At 41.1% G+C, this 20034-nt stretch overlaps 1 protein-coding gene across 5 annotated transcripts in view; it reads left to right on the forward strand.

Annotated features, from left to right (window-relative positions):
• Positions 1 to 16548, forward strand: part of NFIA (nuclear factor I A) — a 384448-nt gene extending 367900 nt beyond the window's left edge. For 3 of the 5 annotated variants that reach the window (XM_017962000.3, XM_017961995.3, XM_017961993.3), the window contains one exon: positions 9050 to 16548. In XM_017962000.3, the coding sequence (XP_017817489.1) occupies positions 9050 to 9067 (18 nt within the window). In that variant the 3' untranslated portion in view covers positions 9068 to 16548. The remainder of the gene's footprint in view (positions 1 to 9049) is intronic. The other 2 variants (XM_017961996.3, XM_017961998.3) reach the window with 1 other exon arrangement.
• Positions 16549 to 20034: the final 3486 nt, after the last annotated feature.

Genomic DNA, 20034 nt, shown 5'->3' on the forward strand with positions numbered 1-20034 from the left:
CTCTCCAAATGCTGCCTGTATGTCTTGTTTCCTTGGCTTACAACAGAAGCCTTCCAGGGCTTGTGGTTTGCAGCTCAAGGCCTTCTTCACTTCCTCTTAATCCTTAGGGACTTGGTCTGCATGGCCTGGGAGAGAGTAGGGGTCTGTCGTGATTCCTGCACAGGGATTAAACACAAGTGGAGAGGGAGGGAGACACTAACCTGAGGGGTGGGAGGGGATAGAGAATGGAACTGGAAAGACCAGGAATGGTGGACAGGGGAGAATTAAAGAAGTAAGGAGCAGACTCGTGCCAGGGCTTGAGCATGGAAGTGCCTGCTGGGGTGGAGAAGTCTAAAGGTGGCAGATGCTATCCAGTGTCTGAAGGGCTTCTTGGCTGGAAAGGTTAGTTTGGGAATTCATTTCTGGCAAGAGGCCAGATCTTCTGGCATACTATTGCAGGATGTATCTGGGAGAATTTTTGAAATAACTGGACTTTTTACTTCAATGTTATTTTCACTCCAACTGGACTTTATCTTCCTGCACAATCCACACTAAGGTCTCCGCGATCGATAGGCTCTCAACCTGAGTCATGTTTGGGAAGAGCAGGAGCGAGGAGGCACGCCGTGGAATGATTATTACAATGTGGCCACGCTCTGCTGAGCTCCGGCCTCCACTCCCACGCCTCTCTTTTTAAACAAGAAAGGTTACCTCCCTGGGCCACCATTGGGCCAACCCCAAGTGTGACTGTCTGCACTTGTTAGACAACAGGCATTTAATTAAAATTGGAATCCGATGTGTAGAAAACATACATTTTTTCATTTCATAGCTCCCCAGGAAGTCATATTCCCTTCCTTCCCCACTCTCCTCGACTCTCCCCCTGCCAAAAAATTTAAAAAAAAAAAAATTGCGAAGGAAAAGATTATTTTAATGTGAAAATCAAAAATTACAAAGGGCTAGGCTGCTTCTTTATTTTTTGCCTTTGGGGGAGACATTAGCCAATCAGAAAGCCTGTATTGTGTCTTCAGACCAGGAGCCAGCTTTTTTATGGCTAACTTCCCATATGGAAAAGGGTTTGTCCCATTTCAGGGCATTAAAATACAGCGTTTAATGAATTTGCAACTGAAAACTTTTTTATCTTGCTCTTATGCGATAGAAAGTGTGGCCTGTCTTCTGATATTTGTTGGACTTTGTGGAATCAATAAATACAAAGAAACAGATAATAAACATGAGGCCCGAGTGGAAAAATAAAGCCGCGAAACCCCCTCGCCACTGCATTTTCCGCAGCAGAGCCATCTACTGCACTGTCTGGGCTCCACCCAGAAAATCCGGCAGTGCCATCATGACCAAATAGATAGGAACTCTGGACAATTTCATTGGGTCATTGTCCCCTTAATCTCCACGCTGCACCTCAGATCTCAAGCAGCTTCCGTGGCGCGGGCTCAATTTAATGGATAGAATCTATTTTTCATGAAAAAGCAGGAAATAAGCTGTCTCTTTCATAAAAAGATTTACAAAATGTAATCATTGTTGAAATATTCCCTTTGAACTGCCGTGTCCACGGGGGTCTCCGGCTCCCAGAGTCGTGCTTCATTAGAACCCCGTCATAAGCGGCTCCAGAAGGGCAGGTACGCTGGTGGTGCCCGGCTTTGATGTCTTGAATGAATGAAAGAAAAGCACAATAAAAAAGAGCTGTTGATCAAGCATAAAATACTCTTTAAGCTGACAGAATAGCAGCGTTAACACACCCTAAGCTGCTTTTAGTTTTTCCCTTTTTTCCTCACATTTTCCTGTGCTTTGTGTACAGTGGGGGTTTGTATTTTATAAGAAGTCTCTGATCTATGTAGTATGCCATTCGCTAACAAAAACCAAAATAGGATTGTTTCTGTCCCACTTGGTTGCCTGACTACTCCCTCCCTTCCTCCCCTTTTCTCCTCACCCCCAACCTCCAAGGCGTGCAGTTTAGCCTTGCAACGCAAGGGCCCAAATGCCTTTCATAAACTTGAGCCAATTCCTTTTGTGTTGTTGCTTTCGCCGCTCTGATTTTAATATCGCAATTAAAGACAGATTTTTATTTTCTCAAGAACTTTCTCTTGCAACTGGGGAAATGGAATTGACACAGCTGCTACTTTTAACTAAGAAATTATGTCATTAAATAAGAGAAAGCCACCTTGTAGAGCGATTTGCTTTCCCGGGGACTTGAGGTCTCACATGGACCCTAAGGCCCCAGAAACCTTTTACAGGGAGAGAACCCAGCTACTCTGGCTTCCTGGTTTTCTGTAGTAACCCCTAGCCAGGCTTTTAATCCACACAAAAACTGATAAAGTTGTTACCTCCATTTCCTGGAGTCTAAAACTGAGACCTAGTGATGCTAACTTGCCTAAGGTAGTATCTAACTAGTTCATAATGGTGCCAGGATTTTTGTCATTCGGACCCCAGAGTCCTGGCTCTTACAGCTGTGCACGCAGCTCTCTAGTAAGATTTTGAAGCAAATGCAGGTGGGCCAGAGTGCAATGTTTAATCCAGCAGTCTTTGATTTCATGAGGTAAACGGTTACTTGATGAAAAATGGAAAGGAAGGGAGACCAAAAGAAAAATGTACTTGGTGGTAAGAGAGACACTAGGGCAAGCTGGAATCTCGTGGAAGATTCGGACTCTGGATGAACAGTCAAAATAATTGGATTCTGTATGCACTCTCAAGGTTTGGAGGTACTGGATGGCTTATTGGGTAAAAAGATTAGTGTTTTCCCGTCTTGAGGTTTGAACCAAAACGGAGGTCTTGGCTGGGAGCAGCACAGTCATTCTCCAGGGATCAGTGGTTTGGACAACTCCTCTGAGCTTGTAGTAAGTAGGCAGCAGTCCATGTTACAAAACTATTGCACATGCTACTGACGCAGTTGGCCGCAGTCGGCCCCGTTGCAACAACTCTCCCATCGAAACTGCCTGGAGTGGCTTGTGGAGACTTGTGTCCCTCGAGGGAGAGTGTCTGTCATTTGGGGAGACATGGTCATGTGGCATGAGCATGCTAGAAGTCATCCATCCAGATGCCTTGCTTTGCACTTGTTGGGGTGACTGACACCAGGCTTTGAGAACCTCGGATGCAGCTTGTTCTTCCTTCCCTCCTTTATTTATTTAACAGTATTTATTACATGTCTACCCTGGCATCCCTTAGATAGCCAGCTTGCCTGGGATGAAAACAGATAATTAAACTTTAGCAACTGTGACAGAGGAGAATCCTGAGGGTAAAGGCCCCAAGAAGACCCCTCTGAAGAAGGAACATCTCATCTTAGAACCCAGGGACTAGCAAGCATTAGCAAAGCCAAGGAGAGGGAAAGCCTGAGCCCTGGCCTGGCAGGGAGGAAGCATTTGGCTTTGGGGGATCTGGAAAAGTTTAAGGCAACACAAGTGTTGAGGACAAGTGGTGAAAAGATAAGGCCACAAAGGTGCCTGGGGCCAGTCCCGGCCCATTACTGTTTTAATAGTTTTCTGTACAATAAACAAGTCTTGGTTCGGAGTTACTGAAAACAGACTTTCTTTAATTAAGAAAATAAAATCAGGCAAGAAAAATGATTACAGAGATCAAAGCCTAAGGCCGGCAGTACCAGTAACTAACACCTGTGTACAGCATGACCCCCTTTTCAGAAGAAACCGGTGTAAATCACTGCTGCCTCTTACGAATGCAGAATGGTCCTCACAAGACTCTGAGGTTCCCAGGACAGGGACTGGCTTGCTTGAAGTCACACTGCTGGTCAGTGGAAAAGGCGACACCAATCCTGAGTCCTTCGGACACTGGATACTGGGCATCGTTCATTGCCAAAAGTTTACAAAATCCTATTGGGAGAAAAGCAGGCTCTCTGGTATCATTTAGGGTCTAGAATCTAGCCCCTGCTTCCTGATAGACAAGAAAGTCCTTCAGGACAGGGACTATATTTTACTCATTATATCCACAGAGCCAGCGTACATAGCACCTAGCACATAGAAGGCCCTTAGTGCTTATTGAATGAGTGAATAAATGCTCCCAAATGGTTTATGCGAATGTGAGAAACTTGCAGTCCGCTCAGAGGCCCCGTCCACTTCCATCATATTGAGATGGGGAGAAGAGACTACCCGGCTTTTGGCTGATTTGCCAGGGACAACTCATTTGGGCTCAACAGTAGACTTGAGTCCATCCACACAAGTGCGGGAAGCCAAAAATGACCCACTGGAGCAGTGTGACCCAGCAAAGCTAGCGCTTCCCCAGGAGAGAATGCACAGCAGTGACAGCAGCTCCTGGAGTCTTGGCTTATTGGTTGGCTGAGCCTCTTTGGGGGCTGATGAGGAGCTGGGCCTGCAGGGTGCAGGGAGGCCAGCCTGTGTTTGCACATTTCCGTTTTCTGCGTGTGAATGTCCTCAAATAACCCACCTTGCCTGCAGAAGAAAGCCAAGTGTCACACCCAGTGCTGGATTCCACATTAACAACCTCCTTCCGCAGTGTTCAACTTTGCCCTTGAGGCCTTTTGTTTAAGCTTTTAATCTGAAAAACAGATTCTGCTGCATCACAGTCCTCTCTGCCCTCTCTGCCCCTGCCACCCTAGCACTCTCTGCTCCTTTTGGGGGGTAAAGTAAAATAGAAAATAGAAAACATGTTTCTCAGACATTTTTCTTTTTCCTCTAGAATGTGCATCCTGCCCTGTTAGTAAAAAGAGGATGTAAAAAGCCTTTTAAAATGTTGTTGCACACATTGGAGCATTTGTTGTTAACTCAGGGGTTGAGGCCACGGTCCTCATCAGCTGTGTCTTCGGCAGCCCCATGACCACATTTTGGAAGATGGCCCGCGTGTTCTGATTGCTCTCTGTGAGGCGTAAGAAATGGAAGAGATTGGCACCGTCAGAGGTACCTTCTGCCATTTGAGGCTTCCTGTTTAGGATGCAGTCGGATAGATATTGTTTATGGTTCATAAAACCCCCGACTACTGTGAGTATTCCAGAATCCCAGCGGAATGGGATTCGAACTTTCATGGAGCTGTAAATTAACGGGCGGCAAGTGTGATAAAACTCCTCAGAGAACTGTGAGGGGGAAAAAGTCGCGCTGCAATGGTTAAATGAAATTTTATAAGCACATTCAGTGTGGAGCTGTTTTGCATTACATGAGTTGAATACCTTAGAGACGCCACATCTGCAGGCACTTTATTAAATCCTTAGTCAGCACTTTTCCAACCTGATGAGATTACTTCTTCATTTGACTGGAGAAAAGGAAAGCTGAGCTCTTGTCCTGGACTGCAGATTTCTTTTGATGTTTCACCTTGAACACTGAAAGAGGACAGTCACCCCCCTTCCTTCCCCACTCCCGCTCAGCACATCCCAAACTGTAGACATTGTGAATGTTACCAACTAATTTTACGTAACTGGAGCCTTGGTGGGAGTGTGCATTTATGGACCTCCACAACAACTATAGCTGAAAGTTCCTGAGGAAAAAATAGATCAAAGCTCTGTGTTTACTTCCTTAATGTAAATGTATCAAGATAACATCATCCTATATCGTATTGTAATAATGCCACTCACTGCACATAAGGGAGGGAGATTCCTTTGTAGTCCATTTGGATACAGTAGAGTAGATTAAGGGGCTATAAAGTACGAAGGCAAAAACCATATGAAACCTAAGCTTATGTGACTAAATGTCTGTGGATGGTCTTTGTTTAATGTGTCAACATTTTCCCAGTGATTAGCTACTCAACCCCAACAATCGAATAATCTCAGATTTCTTTTATGTTCTTCCTATATGACCCAGGAAGAAAATATGCAAAACCATTCCTCAATTAATGTTCTAAAACTTGTACTGCTTGCATAATAGAAATTATAAGAAAATATCACAAGAGAAAAGTAGGCTTTTACAAACATTATATTGTCCATCTGGTGTTACTAGCAGCTCATAGAAGTTTCTGGAAATTGATTGGCTTACACATGTGTGACTGTCACACTCATCCCAATGGGATTATGAGTATCTTTAACTACAAACTGATTAGGAGAAAATTCAGGGAGATGTATGAATTGTGATTATTATTATTATTAGAACTCTCTATCTGCCATCTCTGCAAATAAGTGATTTAATCAGAGACTTCAAAAAAAAAAAAAAAATTTCCCTGTGTGGTTCCCCTAACCAACTTCCTATTCTGGAAAACCTTGGTCAAGTAGCTGGGTTAATTGTCATGAAGATTAGTGTGATGTTGAAATAAGTACTAATGGTCAAATTATAGGAGTGAACAAGTTTAAGAATAGGTTTTGGTTTGGGCCTGAAAGGGTTAATTAAGGTTTTTTCACGGGTTATTAAAGACCCCCAACCTCTGCCTTCAGGAGTCATATTGACACCCCACCACAGGGCAGCTCAGCCCCTCTATTGACATGTTGCTGGTCAGAGCACAATAGCCTTCTGTGTCTGCAAATCATTGCTAAAATCATCTCAAGGAAAAAAAAAGTTTGAAAGCTTTAACGTTAGACAAAAGCCCAAGAGTTGCAGCGCGCAGCTCAAAAACCTGGAGTCAGCAACTTCTATTGATTAAAAACTAACCTTTAAAGTAACTCTGAGAGTGTGTGGTTAGCATTTAAATTTAAACATGTCATGAGTTGATTTGTGTTACTGAATACCAACTCAGAAGGAGTAACATTCACATCGCATTTTTTTTTTCTAATTCCCTTAAGCAGCTAAAGTATTTCATGAAATGTCAATAGGGCAAAAAGAAAAAGAGGAGGGGGGCTGATGCTGGGCCTTGTAGTTTTCTTTCCCATGCAAATATCCACCCCCCAAAAGAAAAGTGTGGAGAGTGAAACACAATAATTAGTCCTTTGTCTAACTTTCCCAAGTGCCAGAGAAAGACAGATTAATTAAATATACAACAGTGTTGGTTTTTGGAGTGGGGGTCTTGCTTGCTGTGTAGGTCATAAATTAGGCAGAATAAATACTTCAATGTGTTTGCAGTGGGCCTGCTACGTCAGAACCACTGGAAGGTTGGTGGGAGGAGAGCAGAGGGTTTCTTGCTAATGATAGTCACGTCTGGGTCTGTCTGGTTGCTCTTAGCAACCAGACATGATGTAACACCAGGATGAACTTGAACTTGGGGGACTTGAAAAGAGAACAATAGACCAGAGCAATCAATAAAGCCTATTTCAGTGAAGGATTACAGAGCTGTTCTGGGGTAACCTTGTCGGCAAGGCACATACTGAATAGTAAGATGTGTGAAGAAACTTTTTTTTTTTTTTTTTTTTGCTTTGCTTTTTAAGAGAAGTGCAGAGGCACTGCAGATTTTTGTAGTGCCCTGAGGTCTCTTCCAGAAACTGTGGTGTGGAAAACTGCTCCCCCTGCTGACTCACTGGGTGCCAGGCCTTTGCTTCAAGAACTACCTTAGTGTCAGATTAAAGAAGTCTGGAATTTCACAACCCGACTTAGAAAGTGTGAAAACAGAAATAGTAAGCATTATTCCCCACACCCAAAGTTTGAGCCCGTTTTGTAGAAGAGAGGAAGCAGCTCTAACGTGGATCAGAGTCAGCTGTTAGGTAGAGGCCTACTAGAAACACACTTTGGGGCTCGCCTTCTCTCTCCTTTCTCTGCCCCTCTTCTTTCTTTTATCCAGTTAGATTTAGGCCGTGTGTATTTGCCAGGCTGATTTCCTTTCAGGACACAAGAGGCTTTATTGTGTTCCTCAAAGCATGTGGTCAAAGAATAACATCTAAAAGTCTACAGGATGAGTAGTTTTTCGGTTTGGGCTTCAGTTTTTTAAACTTCTCTGGGAATCAAAGGTGGCTTGTGTGACTAGGAAATCTTATACCAAACTCCATGTAGCTATCACTTAGCCATTCATCCCTGGGGACCAAACGAGTCCTTACTTTACCTAATTGAATCTCTTCCACAGGGATGATCCTTCACCTACCTGAAGCTACCCAATTAGAACCCTTTCTGATACCGTCAACTTAAAGAATTCAGAAGCCTTGACTTTTGTTAGGCTTTGGTAATTTTTCTGTAAGTAATGATAAATGTAGTGAATTTGTCAGGTATCTCTAGAGAAAAGTCGGCAAAAGCCACATACTTTTTTATTTCACTGGAGAAATTAACTCTGATGTTAGTCCATAATTGCTCATTCTGTCTAGCTAACAGAAAAAGAAATGCTAGCAGATAAAGTGATAGATGATCAGACAATTGCTCAAAGCTGATGACCTAAGAATTTACGAAAGGAAAAGGTAACCAGTAACTGGGCCCAGCAGGTACACAAAAGGCTCTAAATAAATGCTGCATGAATGCAAGCATGAATGAAGTGTATGCAGTGGCCTCATTTTTCCTTTGGTCAGTGTGGTACTTAATAGAGTAAAATCTTGATCCTACTTAGTTATTATGTTTCATGTTTGAAAATACTATTTTAGATATATTGGGCTGAAAGGAGCATCTTCCCTCATAAAATCTGACATATATAAGGAAAGAAAAATACTGCGACTTGCTCAAAATCACCCAGGAAGACTGGGTCCAGCACTTTTTCCACCTTACCTCCACTTACTCTTGTATCACTATTGACCATCTGGGCCTGTTAGGAGAGTGTCACAATCATGTATTTAGTGCCTGCACCTCATTTGAAAGGAGATGTTGAAAATCATCAGAGTAGCCATTCATTGCCACATGAAGCCCCTCCCTTCACCCATTCTCCATTCATTCAACTCTTCTTCATTAAGAACGTTCTGTATTCCAGGCACTGGGCTAGGCACTGAGGATTGAATGATAAACAAGATGGTCAAGTTTCCTGCCCTCCTATAACTGCCCCCATCAGATAACGAAACCCTTATTTGTATTTCAAGTGAACAGAAATACCTCATTTTGTAAGACACGCTCAGAATGTTAGAAAACCCCAACGAAGACAATGAATTATAATTTCAGAAGACGAAGATCAGTTTCAATGTCACAGGATTTATTATTGTCTGTCATGACTTTACTTTTCCCAGCGAATCCCTCCCACATCCCTAACGTAGATCCTGGTTGCATGGTTGAAAAGGCAACTTCTAAAACATACTTTTTTTGCAAATTGTGCTTTTAATTATGTTTTTCCTTTTGTCTTCCAGTCCTGGTACCTGGGATAAAAGTTGCAGCGTCCCACCATCCACCAGACAGACCACCTGACCCCTTCTCAACTCTGTAACATGGACGCAACCTCAACCCAGCGCAGTTACAACTTCACTGTCAGTGGAAGGGGAGAAAAACCGATTCAAATCAACTTGTACATGGAAACAGCAAGCATTATGGTCAAACAGCAAAGGCCATAACCTTTTGGGATTTTTTTTTTTTTTAAATACTTTAGGGACTGTTGTAATTTCTCATATGGTGCTGGAAATGGTTGGGCTTTGTAACATTTGAAGTGTTTCCATGGTAGTGTGAGCATTAGGTGACATGGCTAGCAGAGGACTACCCTTGCTCACTGACTTCCTGTTGTAACACACTTTCCTTACGGAGCCCGGCTGTTTCACAGTATTTCATGAATTTACCCACACAGGTGTGATCCTCCTTGAGCATTGAGGAGGCACATGGAGAACTAAATCTTTTGTAGTAGCTGAGATCTGCAATATATAACTTACAGGACAGTCAAAGGGCAATGTTTTTCTGTAACATATTGGAAAAAGAAAATGCAGTTGTATTCCTTTTTTATTTGTTCTTTTAGTTTGTTTTGGTTCAGCAGTCAGCAGTTAAGTATATAACATGGCCCGCAAGGACAATGAATCCACTCACATTGCAGAACAATTCCGAAAATGGCAAACTACTACTACTACTGTTCAGTTTTTTAAAAGTTTTGAAATGCTGCACTTACATTAAAAAAACAACAACAACAACATTTTTTCAACAATTTCAACAATGACACAAAAATTCACATGGAAATGGGGAAGATGGTCTGTTTTGACAGAAACTGACAGGAATCAATCAAAACAATCGAATTTTGAATTGAGTAAAGTGCAATTTCATTGGATAGCTAAATATCTTTGTAAGATAGAGATTGTTGAAAATTCTATTTTTGTTTTTCAAGTCCTTTCACCCCAGGACTCTAAATTATTGGGGTAAAAAACAGCCTTGCAAGAAAAAGGGGAGCTATTTTTGCTTTTTATGTTTTTTATTGTTAAACTTGTATCCCTTTAAAAACTGAAGGAAATTTAAAAAAAAAAAACAAAAAAACAAATCTAATGGTGCTTTTACCACAATATGTTAACTACATTAAATGCTAATTAATTATTTTCTGTTATCAAAGCACATGACTAAAATGAAATCATGGTATCTGTTAATTTTATAAGCTAGAAGTCACTATAATGGATTATGCCAATTCTAAAAAATTTTACACGTATCTGGCATCATAGGATTTATCAGTTATCAGACACCTCATTGTACCAGAGATTGTCCAGAAGTTTTAAAGACCTTTGCGTCCCTGAACTGGGCTATGGGAAATAATAATAGTAACAATAATAATAATAATGAAACCAATACTGACACAAATGCTGGTGCCCATTCAGATCAAGGGGTACTTGTTAGGGAAAAAAAGAGTTTGCACCCCCAAATGTCCTGTATCTTATGAAAAAAAAAAACAAAAACAAAAACAAAAAAAAAAACAAAAAACAAAAAAACCACAGAAACATAAAAAAAAGTGCAAGTGATTTTTCTACCAGACAGCGAAGCACCCCTTTGCTTCCCATGCGACTTCAAGAAGGTTTCCTATACTATACATATATATACGTTCTGGTTGGCAAGCCCTGCTGATCAGAGAAAGTCTCTGCATGTTCTAGTGTTAGTAACTAATTTTTATATAGTTAATGTAGGATAAAGTAGAGTGCATTAAGACACAATATTGTAATCCCTACTCTAGGCACTTGCCTTTAAACTATGTTTTTCAGCCCTTCAGAAGGGTTCTACTACTGTCCTATACAATCAAGTAACTGAAATTCTTGGGAAGACACTTTGCTCCTCATCTTTCCCCCCGAAACAATGTTGTTTTGTTTTGTTTTTTTTCCTTAATTTGCACGAAAACAAAAATTCCATATCAATGTGCCTTGCCCTGGATAGCGATTATTTGTGGAATTGTTGCACATGCTCCTCTATTGAAAGGGGTTTTTCCCTAGTCAAGCATTTGGAGACACTTTTTGTAAATGTGACTTTTATGTCAGCCATCGTCAGTTTCAACATCTAGAACTAAATAGAAAGCTAGTTGTTCCGCAGATAGGAGTAGTCTTTATTGTCCTGTACGGTCGGTGGCAGTGCTATTCTGAGATCTGTAGATGCTTAGAATATCAGTATTTTGGATGTTGCTGCATTTTACAATTTATTTGGAGTCTTCCTTTATTTTCCCCCAGATATATGAAAATATGCAATACCTGCTTATATCATGTAGAAAAGCTTAGCAATTATTAATTTTTCTTTTCTTTTTTTTTATTTGACCAAAGTCGGTGCTGCACTTGGCGCAGTGTGTTTTAGGTGTTTGTCTTTGTACTTTTTTGTGATTTTTGAATGCACGTGCGCAGGAAGGGCTCCTCTTAGAGAAGCAGTCAAACTGTGAAGCACTAAGCTGACCCTGCTTCAAGCAATTTTGTTTTTACAACTGTTCCTTTCACAAGCAAGCCTTAAAAAAAAAAAAAAAGACAACTTCCTTTTTCTTCAGCTCCCACACCCCATTTTTCTTAGCAGACTGCAGTCAATCCACATTCAATAAAAAGTATATAATGCCCATTTTTATATGCACGTTTTTAAACTTCCAAGTTCTGAAAATTGTTTACTGGTTATCTCTATTTAAGGAAAAAAAAATAAAATAAAACATTTTGGATTTTCATATGTGTCTGATAAGTGGTTGAATAGTCGTTTGGCGCTGTTGTATGGTGTGATTGTCAGTGTATGGTGTCACTTCCTATAGCCAGCCAGCATACTTTGCCTTCCCCTATAGCACTTAGCTGGGCATTACTTTATTATGACATATGTGCACTAAAAAAAAAAAAAAGGAAAAAAAGAAAAAAAAAAAGAAAAAATAGCAGCTTTCAGTGCTTCACAGTGAAGGGAAAAAAGCCTAGACAAACATTTTGTCAGAACCTTGCAATAAGCCAAGGTATTACCAGTAAATTGGTTGTATATACAATAAAATTGCACCCTTTTTTAAACAAAACAAACTAAGCAATAGTTTGGGCAGTTTTAGTTGTTTTTAGTGAGCATGTTGTAGTCATGACTGCAAAGAGAGAGAATAAACTGCCCACTCAGAAGATATGTAATTTGTATTGTTGTATAGTTTTATTGATTACACTGATTTATTCTACCCTATTTTATAATGCAGGACTTTTGTAATGTTGTTTAAATGAGGAAAAATTTCTGTCAAATTAGCCTAGTGAAATTTCTGATTGTTCATTATAAAGGCAGCGTTCATAGAATTGCTTTTCTTTCTTTTTACCCCCCCCTTTGGGAACTGGATTTAAGTTTAAAACTTTCCTGTTTCCTTTTTTTTTTTTTTTTTGTAAGTATTTAAATACAGTTATTTTTTTCTCTCAATGGTATAGCATATTCCTATGCTTGAGAAGTGTAGGTCTACTGAAAAACCATTGTAAATGGACGTTACAGGTATGCTGTATTTTTGAAGGTATTTTGTTGTATTAAGTTTGATGAAGCTAAAATTAGGGAACTCTGAACAGATTTGCAGGAAAAAAAAATGTTTTAAAGGCTTTAAAACATTAGGGAGGCAGTCTAGGGTGATAACGAACAGGGGTTAAGTATTAAATACACTAAGTTACATTTTTGTTCATGTTTCATTGTCCAGAAAGCAGCAGGAAACTAGTTCAGTTGTGATCAAGCAGGAAAAAAGAAATACCAACAGTTTCCAGTGTTTTTGCTTTTTAGCTTAAAAGCATAGTGAAGATGCTTGAGGAAGACTTTGCTACCTGGGGTGTGTAGACAGACAGACTGAGAGCTATCAGCATTTGAAGGCCCAGCCCTTGACTCTGAGACACATTTGAATTTTTTCTCTCCCATCAAATGGCATTAACAACATTGGGCAAAGATGAGTCCCTCAAATTTCTGTGTGTGTGTTTTTTTGGTTTTTTTTTTTTTTTTTTTTCCTTTGGGAACTGAAGTCAGAGGCACGAGCAGTAAATCTTAGCATTTTTCTGTAGACCTTTTCTTGTGGCCCTTGTCCCTGCCGGCAAAACACGCCTTTTCTGATCATTCGCGGGCAGAGGCCCTCCCAGTAATGCCACTCTCTCCATCCTAGAGAGCCTTCTCTTTCCTCTGAGGTTTGAACCGATGTTCTGCTTCTTCACACCCTGGCATGACAGGTATGGTCAGCCTGCTCCCCAGGCCCGTCCCTGCCGCCAGGTGTGGGCTCTAGGCAGGCTGACAAGGTTGCACCTCCCAAAGCTTGTGATCTTCATTTTCTCACAGTCGAAGTGTGAAGGAACCCAGACTTCCCCGAGCCACGGTGTTCAGTCAGCCCACAGGAATATGCAGGACCCATCTCCAAAAGGTTGTCTTTCATTTTTTTCCAAACCCTTAGCCCCATAAGCTTTGAATCTTGTAGTTACAGTGGCATAAAGGATTGACAAAACCTGGATTAAGGAAAACTTTTTTGTGCGTGAATTTTTTTTTTTTTTTTTTTTTAGGGGAAAGGGATTCTAAGAATGTCATTTAATGTACTTTGCCTCATGTCTCTGGAAATATCTTTGTCCATAGTGGTGGTGGTCTCTCTCTCTCTCTCCCTCTCTCTCTCTCTTTCTTTCTTTGCTTCTGTTTTCTTTCTTGTCTTCATTCTTACTTTTCTTTTTATTTTTGGTAGCAGGCCTCCATAGAACAAATCTAAAACACAACCACCATAGTAATGTAAGGAGAGCTTCAGTGGCACCTCACAACCCACCTCCGAGATCTGTCCAAAGACAGTCTCAGAAAGCTGCACTGCCCACCGGCTCGGCTTTCATTCAAATAGGCTTCCAAGGCCAATTCTGTCTTGAAGTCAATGCATGTATTTACTGTTTGACAGTAAACCCGCTCTGCCTTCTCCACGTCCAAGGCTGTGCATTCGTCTAATTAGCGTCGTGTATGTTTTCCTTTTATTTTTTCCAATAAAAAAGCAGTGGGATGAAAATTGCTTTGATATATAGCAGGTAACATTGAAGCTATTCCATAGCACTTAACTGTAGTGAATACTGTGTCACCAATTTTGAAATCAATTTAATGTTTAATGCAAATCCATTACATGGTGCTATTATAGGCTGACAAAATGATTTACACAAATGTGACAACTTGGGCTCAATTCACTCTGCTTTCCAACAGTGTAAATGCATAGCAGTGTTTATCTGCATGAGAACTATGCACTAATCTATCTGAAGAAAAAAACTATATCAACTTTGGTATCTACTTTCCGTTTACTCCAATCCTTGCCTTTTTGGTCATTGTTATAATGCCAGCTTTAGGACAGAAAGAATTATAAGAAAACCAGCATAATACCTGATATATTAAAATGTAGTGCCTGTGAAATCTGTATTATATTGCTCTTCTGAAGTAAGATTTTTCTACACCGGTAGCCTTCGCTGTCTGTCAGTCAGGACCTTCTGGTATAGGTGATGTAAAATAACCGTACAATATTAATGCATGCTATTCCATAATGCTTAGTGAACTGTATGAATATTACTCAAAGTTATGTTAGTCTTTTTTTCTGACTTGGTTCTTGTCAGCTAGATTTAAAGGTATTTCACTGAGAACGCAAATTCTGTCTTTTCTTGATTTCGGCTGTTTTCAGTATTTTGGAGGTATACATTTACTTAAATTCAGTATTACTTGTGTTTTGTTTTTGTTTTTGTTTTTTGTTTCCTTTTTCCTAGGGGACAAGCATGGGTGTTTGATTTCAGAAATCAGTACCTGGCGAGGTTTTTGTCTCAAAACGACTATTTGAATTTCAAGAACTGTGCCGTGAAGACACTCTGAGAACATTTGCAAGTCAGGGGCATTTTCCTTGACCCTCAACTGACGCTGTGCTGAGACTGATACATTTTCTTAATGGACAATGTTCAGCCAGGTACCCATGCTTGATCCGTCTTCACACCAGACCTCCTCATATTAAAAGGAAAAATAAGAAAAAAAAATTAAGAAATCACATGGCTATTTAGTTTCATGCACAGTTGCAATATCTTCTTCAAAAATAAAACTCTGTACAAACTTTGGGCCCGATTCATAAGAAAAAGAAGTTTGCTATTAACACGGGATTTTTTTTAATATACTTTTTTTGGTCTAAATTTGAAATGACTTGCTTTCCAAATTAAATAAATTTCATCTCATTTTTTTTTCCCTAAACCAGCACCCATCTGCCTTTTATTCCCCAAAGAGTTACCTTACCCAGATTAGGGGGATGGCATGTGGGGAGCAGATAGTGGAAATGCTTAGAAAGATAAGGGGGACCACCCACAGCTGGGCGTGAGAACAGGGAGGCAGTGTGTGGGGGTGGGACCTCATCTGCGTGCCTAGCATCCTGAGTTTTACATGTAGACGCATTAGCCTATTTGATTCAGAAAAACAGACTTTCCCAAAATGTGTCTGAACCACAAGAGTATACAGTGGAAGTGCTACCTCTAATCTAACCAGAGCACCTTCATGGTGGGAAATACCCACCAGGTCGTACAATGTGAACTTTTGTATCTCTGTAGTGGTTTCAAGGACATGTAGTGTCCAACATATGGGCCATTTTTCCTGCTGTTTTTATACTCAACTTCTCAAAATGAAAAAAGCTTTTATTTTTCCTTTGACTTTATTTGTGTTGTTCTTATTTTTTAAATTTTTATTTTTTGGTAATAGTCTGTAAATTAGCCTTTTTGGGGTTTTTTTTTTTTTTGGTTTTTTTTTTTTTTTTTTTGACATTGCAACCGAAGGTCATAAGGCCGCTCGCTCCGCTGGGACGGAGGCTTGAGAGAGCTGCCAGCTCGGTGCCTTCTCCCTGGTCTCAGACCGTCGTCTCTGCACTGCGAAGGCATTTGGTAGCCTCACCACTGAGATACTAACTAGACCTAGACTAGGAGCTTTATCAGGTTCTAGGAGGTCCTTTAGGAAGACTCTCAAAGGCAAATCCCTGATCTCCCATCCCACCCTTAGCCCTGCCCTCTCACCAGAGCAAAATTCACTGGGGACTTTTCCCACCACACATGGAAATCTGTCCACTCGGAATACCTCCGTTTTCCATTTCAAATTGTAGGGGGAGGGGATGGAGCACTTCCAGTGATGGTAAGAAATCTGTTATGAAACGAAACACCCCCCGTGTTAATAACTTGGTCTGAAATCTGTTTTTATGAGCCGGGCCCCCTGTGCCTCTAGTATACTTGTATTGACTCTCATAGTTACCCTTTTAGTTTTACTGTGTTCTGTGAAAATTTGTAATTGGTTGAGAATCACTGTGGGCGTCCATTCTTATTCAACTAAATCTCCACAGGTTTTTTGAGCTGGTGTGGATTAGTTTAACTCTTGTATTCAACCATTAGTGCTACCACCTTCTCACATTACAATACAATTACTGGAAGCAAGTACTGCATTTCCTATGCAACAAAAAAGGAAAAATAAAAAATTGCTAATGCTATGGAAGCTGTGTCATCATTTGCTTTACAGCATGCCTGGGTGATTGAGTGACGGTCACGGGTGTGGACTGGAGGCTCCCACAGAAGATGGTCTTTGTGCACCGTGGGATTTGTCAGGCACATAGCATCCTTGGCTGTGTTCTGATGGGCAGTGTTATTTTTTCACCTTCCTAGACAAATACAGGACTTGACACTCACGTAGTGTTTACTGTGTGCTTGATATTGTTGTGAGTGTCATGTAGATTGAATTATTTGGGACCCAATTGGGAATCAGGAATAGGATTCAGTGGGTTTTCCAACAGGGGCTGTAAAGTTGCCTAGGTATCAGTAACTGCGGGATACAGCCACCACCCCTGGAGCTGGGGAAACTGAAGGGAAAGGCGGGCTTACCAGAACCTAGGCACTCAAGGAGGGACACCACACAGCTGATAATTGGGTCTTTTCTGAGGGGGGTGGTCACCACGAGGGTGGGGACAACACATGGCCAGTGGCCAGACCTCTGAGAAGACATGGGGTGCTGGTGCTAGAATCACTGCGGGGAATGAAGGGGAGATTAGTACTTCTGAGAAGGTGAGGTGTGGCTGGTGCCAGAGTGCCCAAAGGAGCTGGAGGCTGCAGGTGCAGCTGTCTTCTGCTGTGGTGGCATTGTGGACAGAAACTGAAACCAGAAAGAAGTCCCTTCGCCCTCTTCCTCCTCCTCCTTCTAGGCTCCTGCCTGTGTCTCCCATGGGCTGGACCTAATGGTAGCTATCAGGCAAGGGAGTCTGGAAAAGGTAAGGAGAAAAATACCAGCACCAACCCCATGAAGCAGAATATAGATGAGACAGCTTGGAGACAAGACGATACATAAATAACAGCAGACATATCTCAGTCCATTCAAACCTCACACCTGGGGAGATAGGTACTGCTTTTATCCTCTTATAGATGAGGAAACCAAGCAGAGGGAGATTAAATAATTTATCCAAGGCCATATAGTGTGTAATTGACACAGTGGGATTTGAATCCAAGAAATCCGGCCCCAACCTCCATCCTATAATCACTGCAATATATTGACTCTTAATTATTTATTCAATAAATACTAATTGAGTGCCTACTGTGTACCGGAGACCATACCAGGGGCTAGAAATAGTAAGTAAAGATTGGGCATCTATGCTGATAAAGTATGCATTCTAGTGGACAAAAGAAACATTCAAATAATGTTTGAACAGCAGCAAAGGTAAGCACGTGGTTGTGATACATGCCATAAATGATACACATTGATGCAGGAGGATGCCATGAGCTCAAGATTTCAAGACCAGCCTGGGCAACACAGGGAGACCCCATCTCTACCAAAAATTTAAAAATTTAAAAATTGGCTGAGCATGGTGGTGTGCACCTGTGGTTCCGGCTACTTGGGAGGCTGAGGTGGGAGAAGGGCTTGAACTTGGAAGGTTGAGGCTGCAGTGAGATATGAGTGACAGAGCGAGACCCTGTCTCAAAATAAATTTGTTTAAAAAGAGGTATATACATTGCCATGAAAGCCTAATGAGACTAGTATGATAGGTAGAAATTAACCAGGCAAAAGAGGGAAGAAAGAATATTCTGCGCAGAAAAACAAAGAACCTTAGTCAAATGGAGCTCGGCACCTGTGAGGGGCTAGAAGAAGGTTTATTTGGATGAAGAGGAGAAACGGAGAGGAAATGCGGTACAAAATGAAGCTTGATATTTAAGTCAAGACATTGTGGGACCTTGCAGGCAGGTTTGTCCTACCCTCTAAGAGCTTTATAAAACATGTATCAGTCAGATAAGACTAGGTCTATGCTGTCATACAAATAAGTCCAAAATCTCAGTGGCTCACAACAATAAAGGTTTACCACTGATTTTACATGTCTATCAAAGTTGCCTGGGGCCTCTGCACAGGATCTCATTCCGCGACCCAGGGTGAAAAGTAGCTACCATCTGGACCACTGCTGGATGTGTTAGCAAGGCACATAGCTGGCTTTTAATATTCCAACTAGAATTGACACACAGCACTCCGCTCACATTGCACTGGCCAGAGCAAGTCGCCGGGCCATGCCTGGGTTTGACAGGACCTAGAAGGATAGTCCTTCCCCACGGAAGGCTTAGAGAACATGATTGCAAACTAGTTAAGAGAGGAGAGAGAAGTATGACCTGAGTGGAGAGGGCCGCCAAAAAAAAAAGCTACTGCAGCAATGGAAGAGATGACAGATTCCCAGGCTGTGGTGCCCATGATAGAATGAAAGAGAAGTGGATAGATTTGAGAGATTAATACGGATATTAATAGCCACTGCATACTGAGCTCTTTCATGTGCCAAGTGCTATAGGTGATTTATCCCATTAAATTGAGTATGTTCTCTCTTATTATTGTAGCTCTCAGAAAGGTGGAGTCAGTCCTCAAAACACATTGCTGACTCAAGTGAATAGAGCAATTTCACATGTACATGCCTTAGAGTTTAAGTTAGACCAAATCAGTCACTATCTTATTTCAGTCTTGAGTATTTGGGGTTAAGAAATTGGAATGAAGGTCAGCCAACACCACCCCTTTATTGACATACTCTGTGACAAAGTGGTGCTTAATACTGGGCTCAAAGGGAAGGCAATGCAGTGATCAAAACCATGGACTCAGGCCCAGACAGCCTGGGTTGAATCCTGGCTCTGCATTTTATTAGCCCTATGGTGTTGGCAAGTGCCTCAGTTTCCCCATTGGTAAGATGGAAATAATTATAACAGCACCAAACTACTTCACAGCGCTGATGTAGATATTTGATGAGTTAAATTTTATAAAGTGGTTAACAGTGGCTTGGCATATTGTAAATGCTATGTGAACGCTGTAACTAACTCAACAAATGATTCCAAAATGTAGACATAAAGCATTCTTTCAGCGCACCGTTGGCATAAGCCTTCTTCCTCTTCCTGATCATTTTCAGGCCTCTATTTGTGTGAATTCTGAAACCCTTCATCTAACACCTGCCTCAACTAAGCAAGAGGAAGTAGCATACAAAATGAGTCCAGGAATAAAGAAAATCTGGTATATATCCACAACGGAATATTATTCAGCCATAAAAGAATGAAATCCTGCCATTTGCAGCAGCGGGGATGAGCCCAAGGGCATTATTGTTAAGTGACATAAACCAGGCACAAAAAGACAAATACTGCATGTTGTCACACATATGTGAAAGCAAAAGTTGATCTTGTAGAAGTAGAGAGTAGAACAGTGGTGACCAGAGGCGGGAAAAGCGGAGTGTGCAGGATAACAAATTGGCTAATGGGTACAAAATTACAATTAGGAGAAGTAAGTTATAGTGTTCTTATAGCATAGTAGGATATATGTGGCTAACAATAATATATTGTACATTTCAAAATAGCTAAAAGAGAGGGTTTTGAATGTTCCCAACACAAAGAAATGATCAGTGTTGGAGGTGATCGATATTTCAATTATCCTGATTTTATCATTACACATTGTATACATTCATTGAAAGAACATATGT

Source organism: Papio anubis, chromosome 1 (genome assembly GCF_008728515.1).
Source record: "Papio anubis isolate 15944 chromosome 1, Panubis1.0, whole genome shotgun sequence".
NCBI lineage: Eukaryota > Metazoa > Chordata > Mammalia > Primates > Cercopithecidae > Papio > Papio anubis.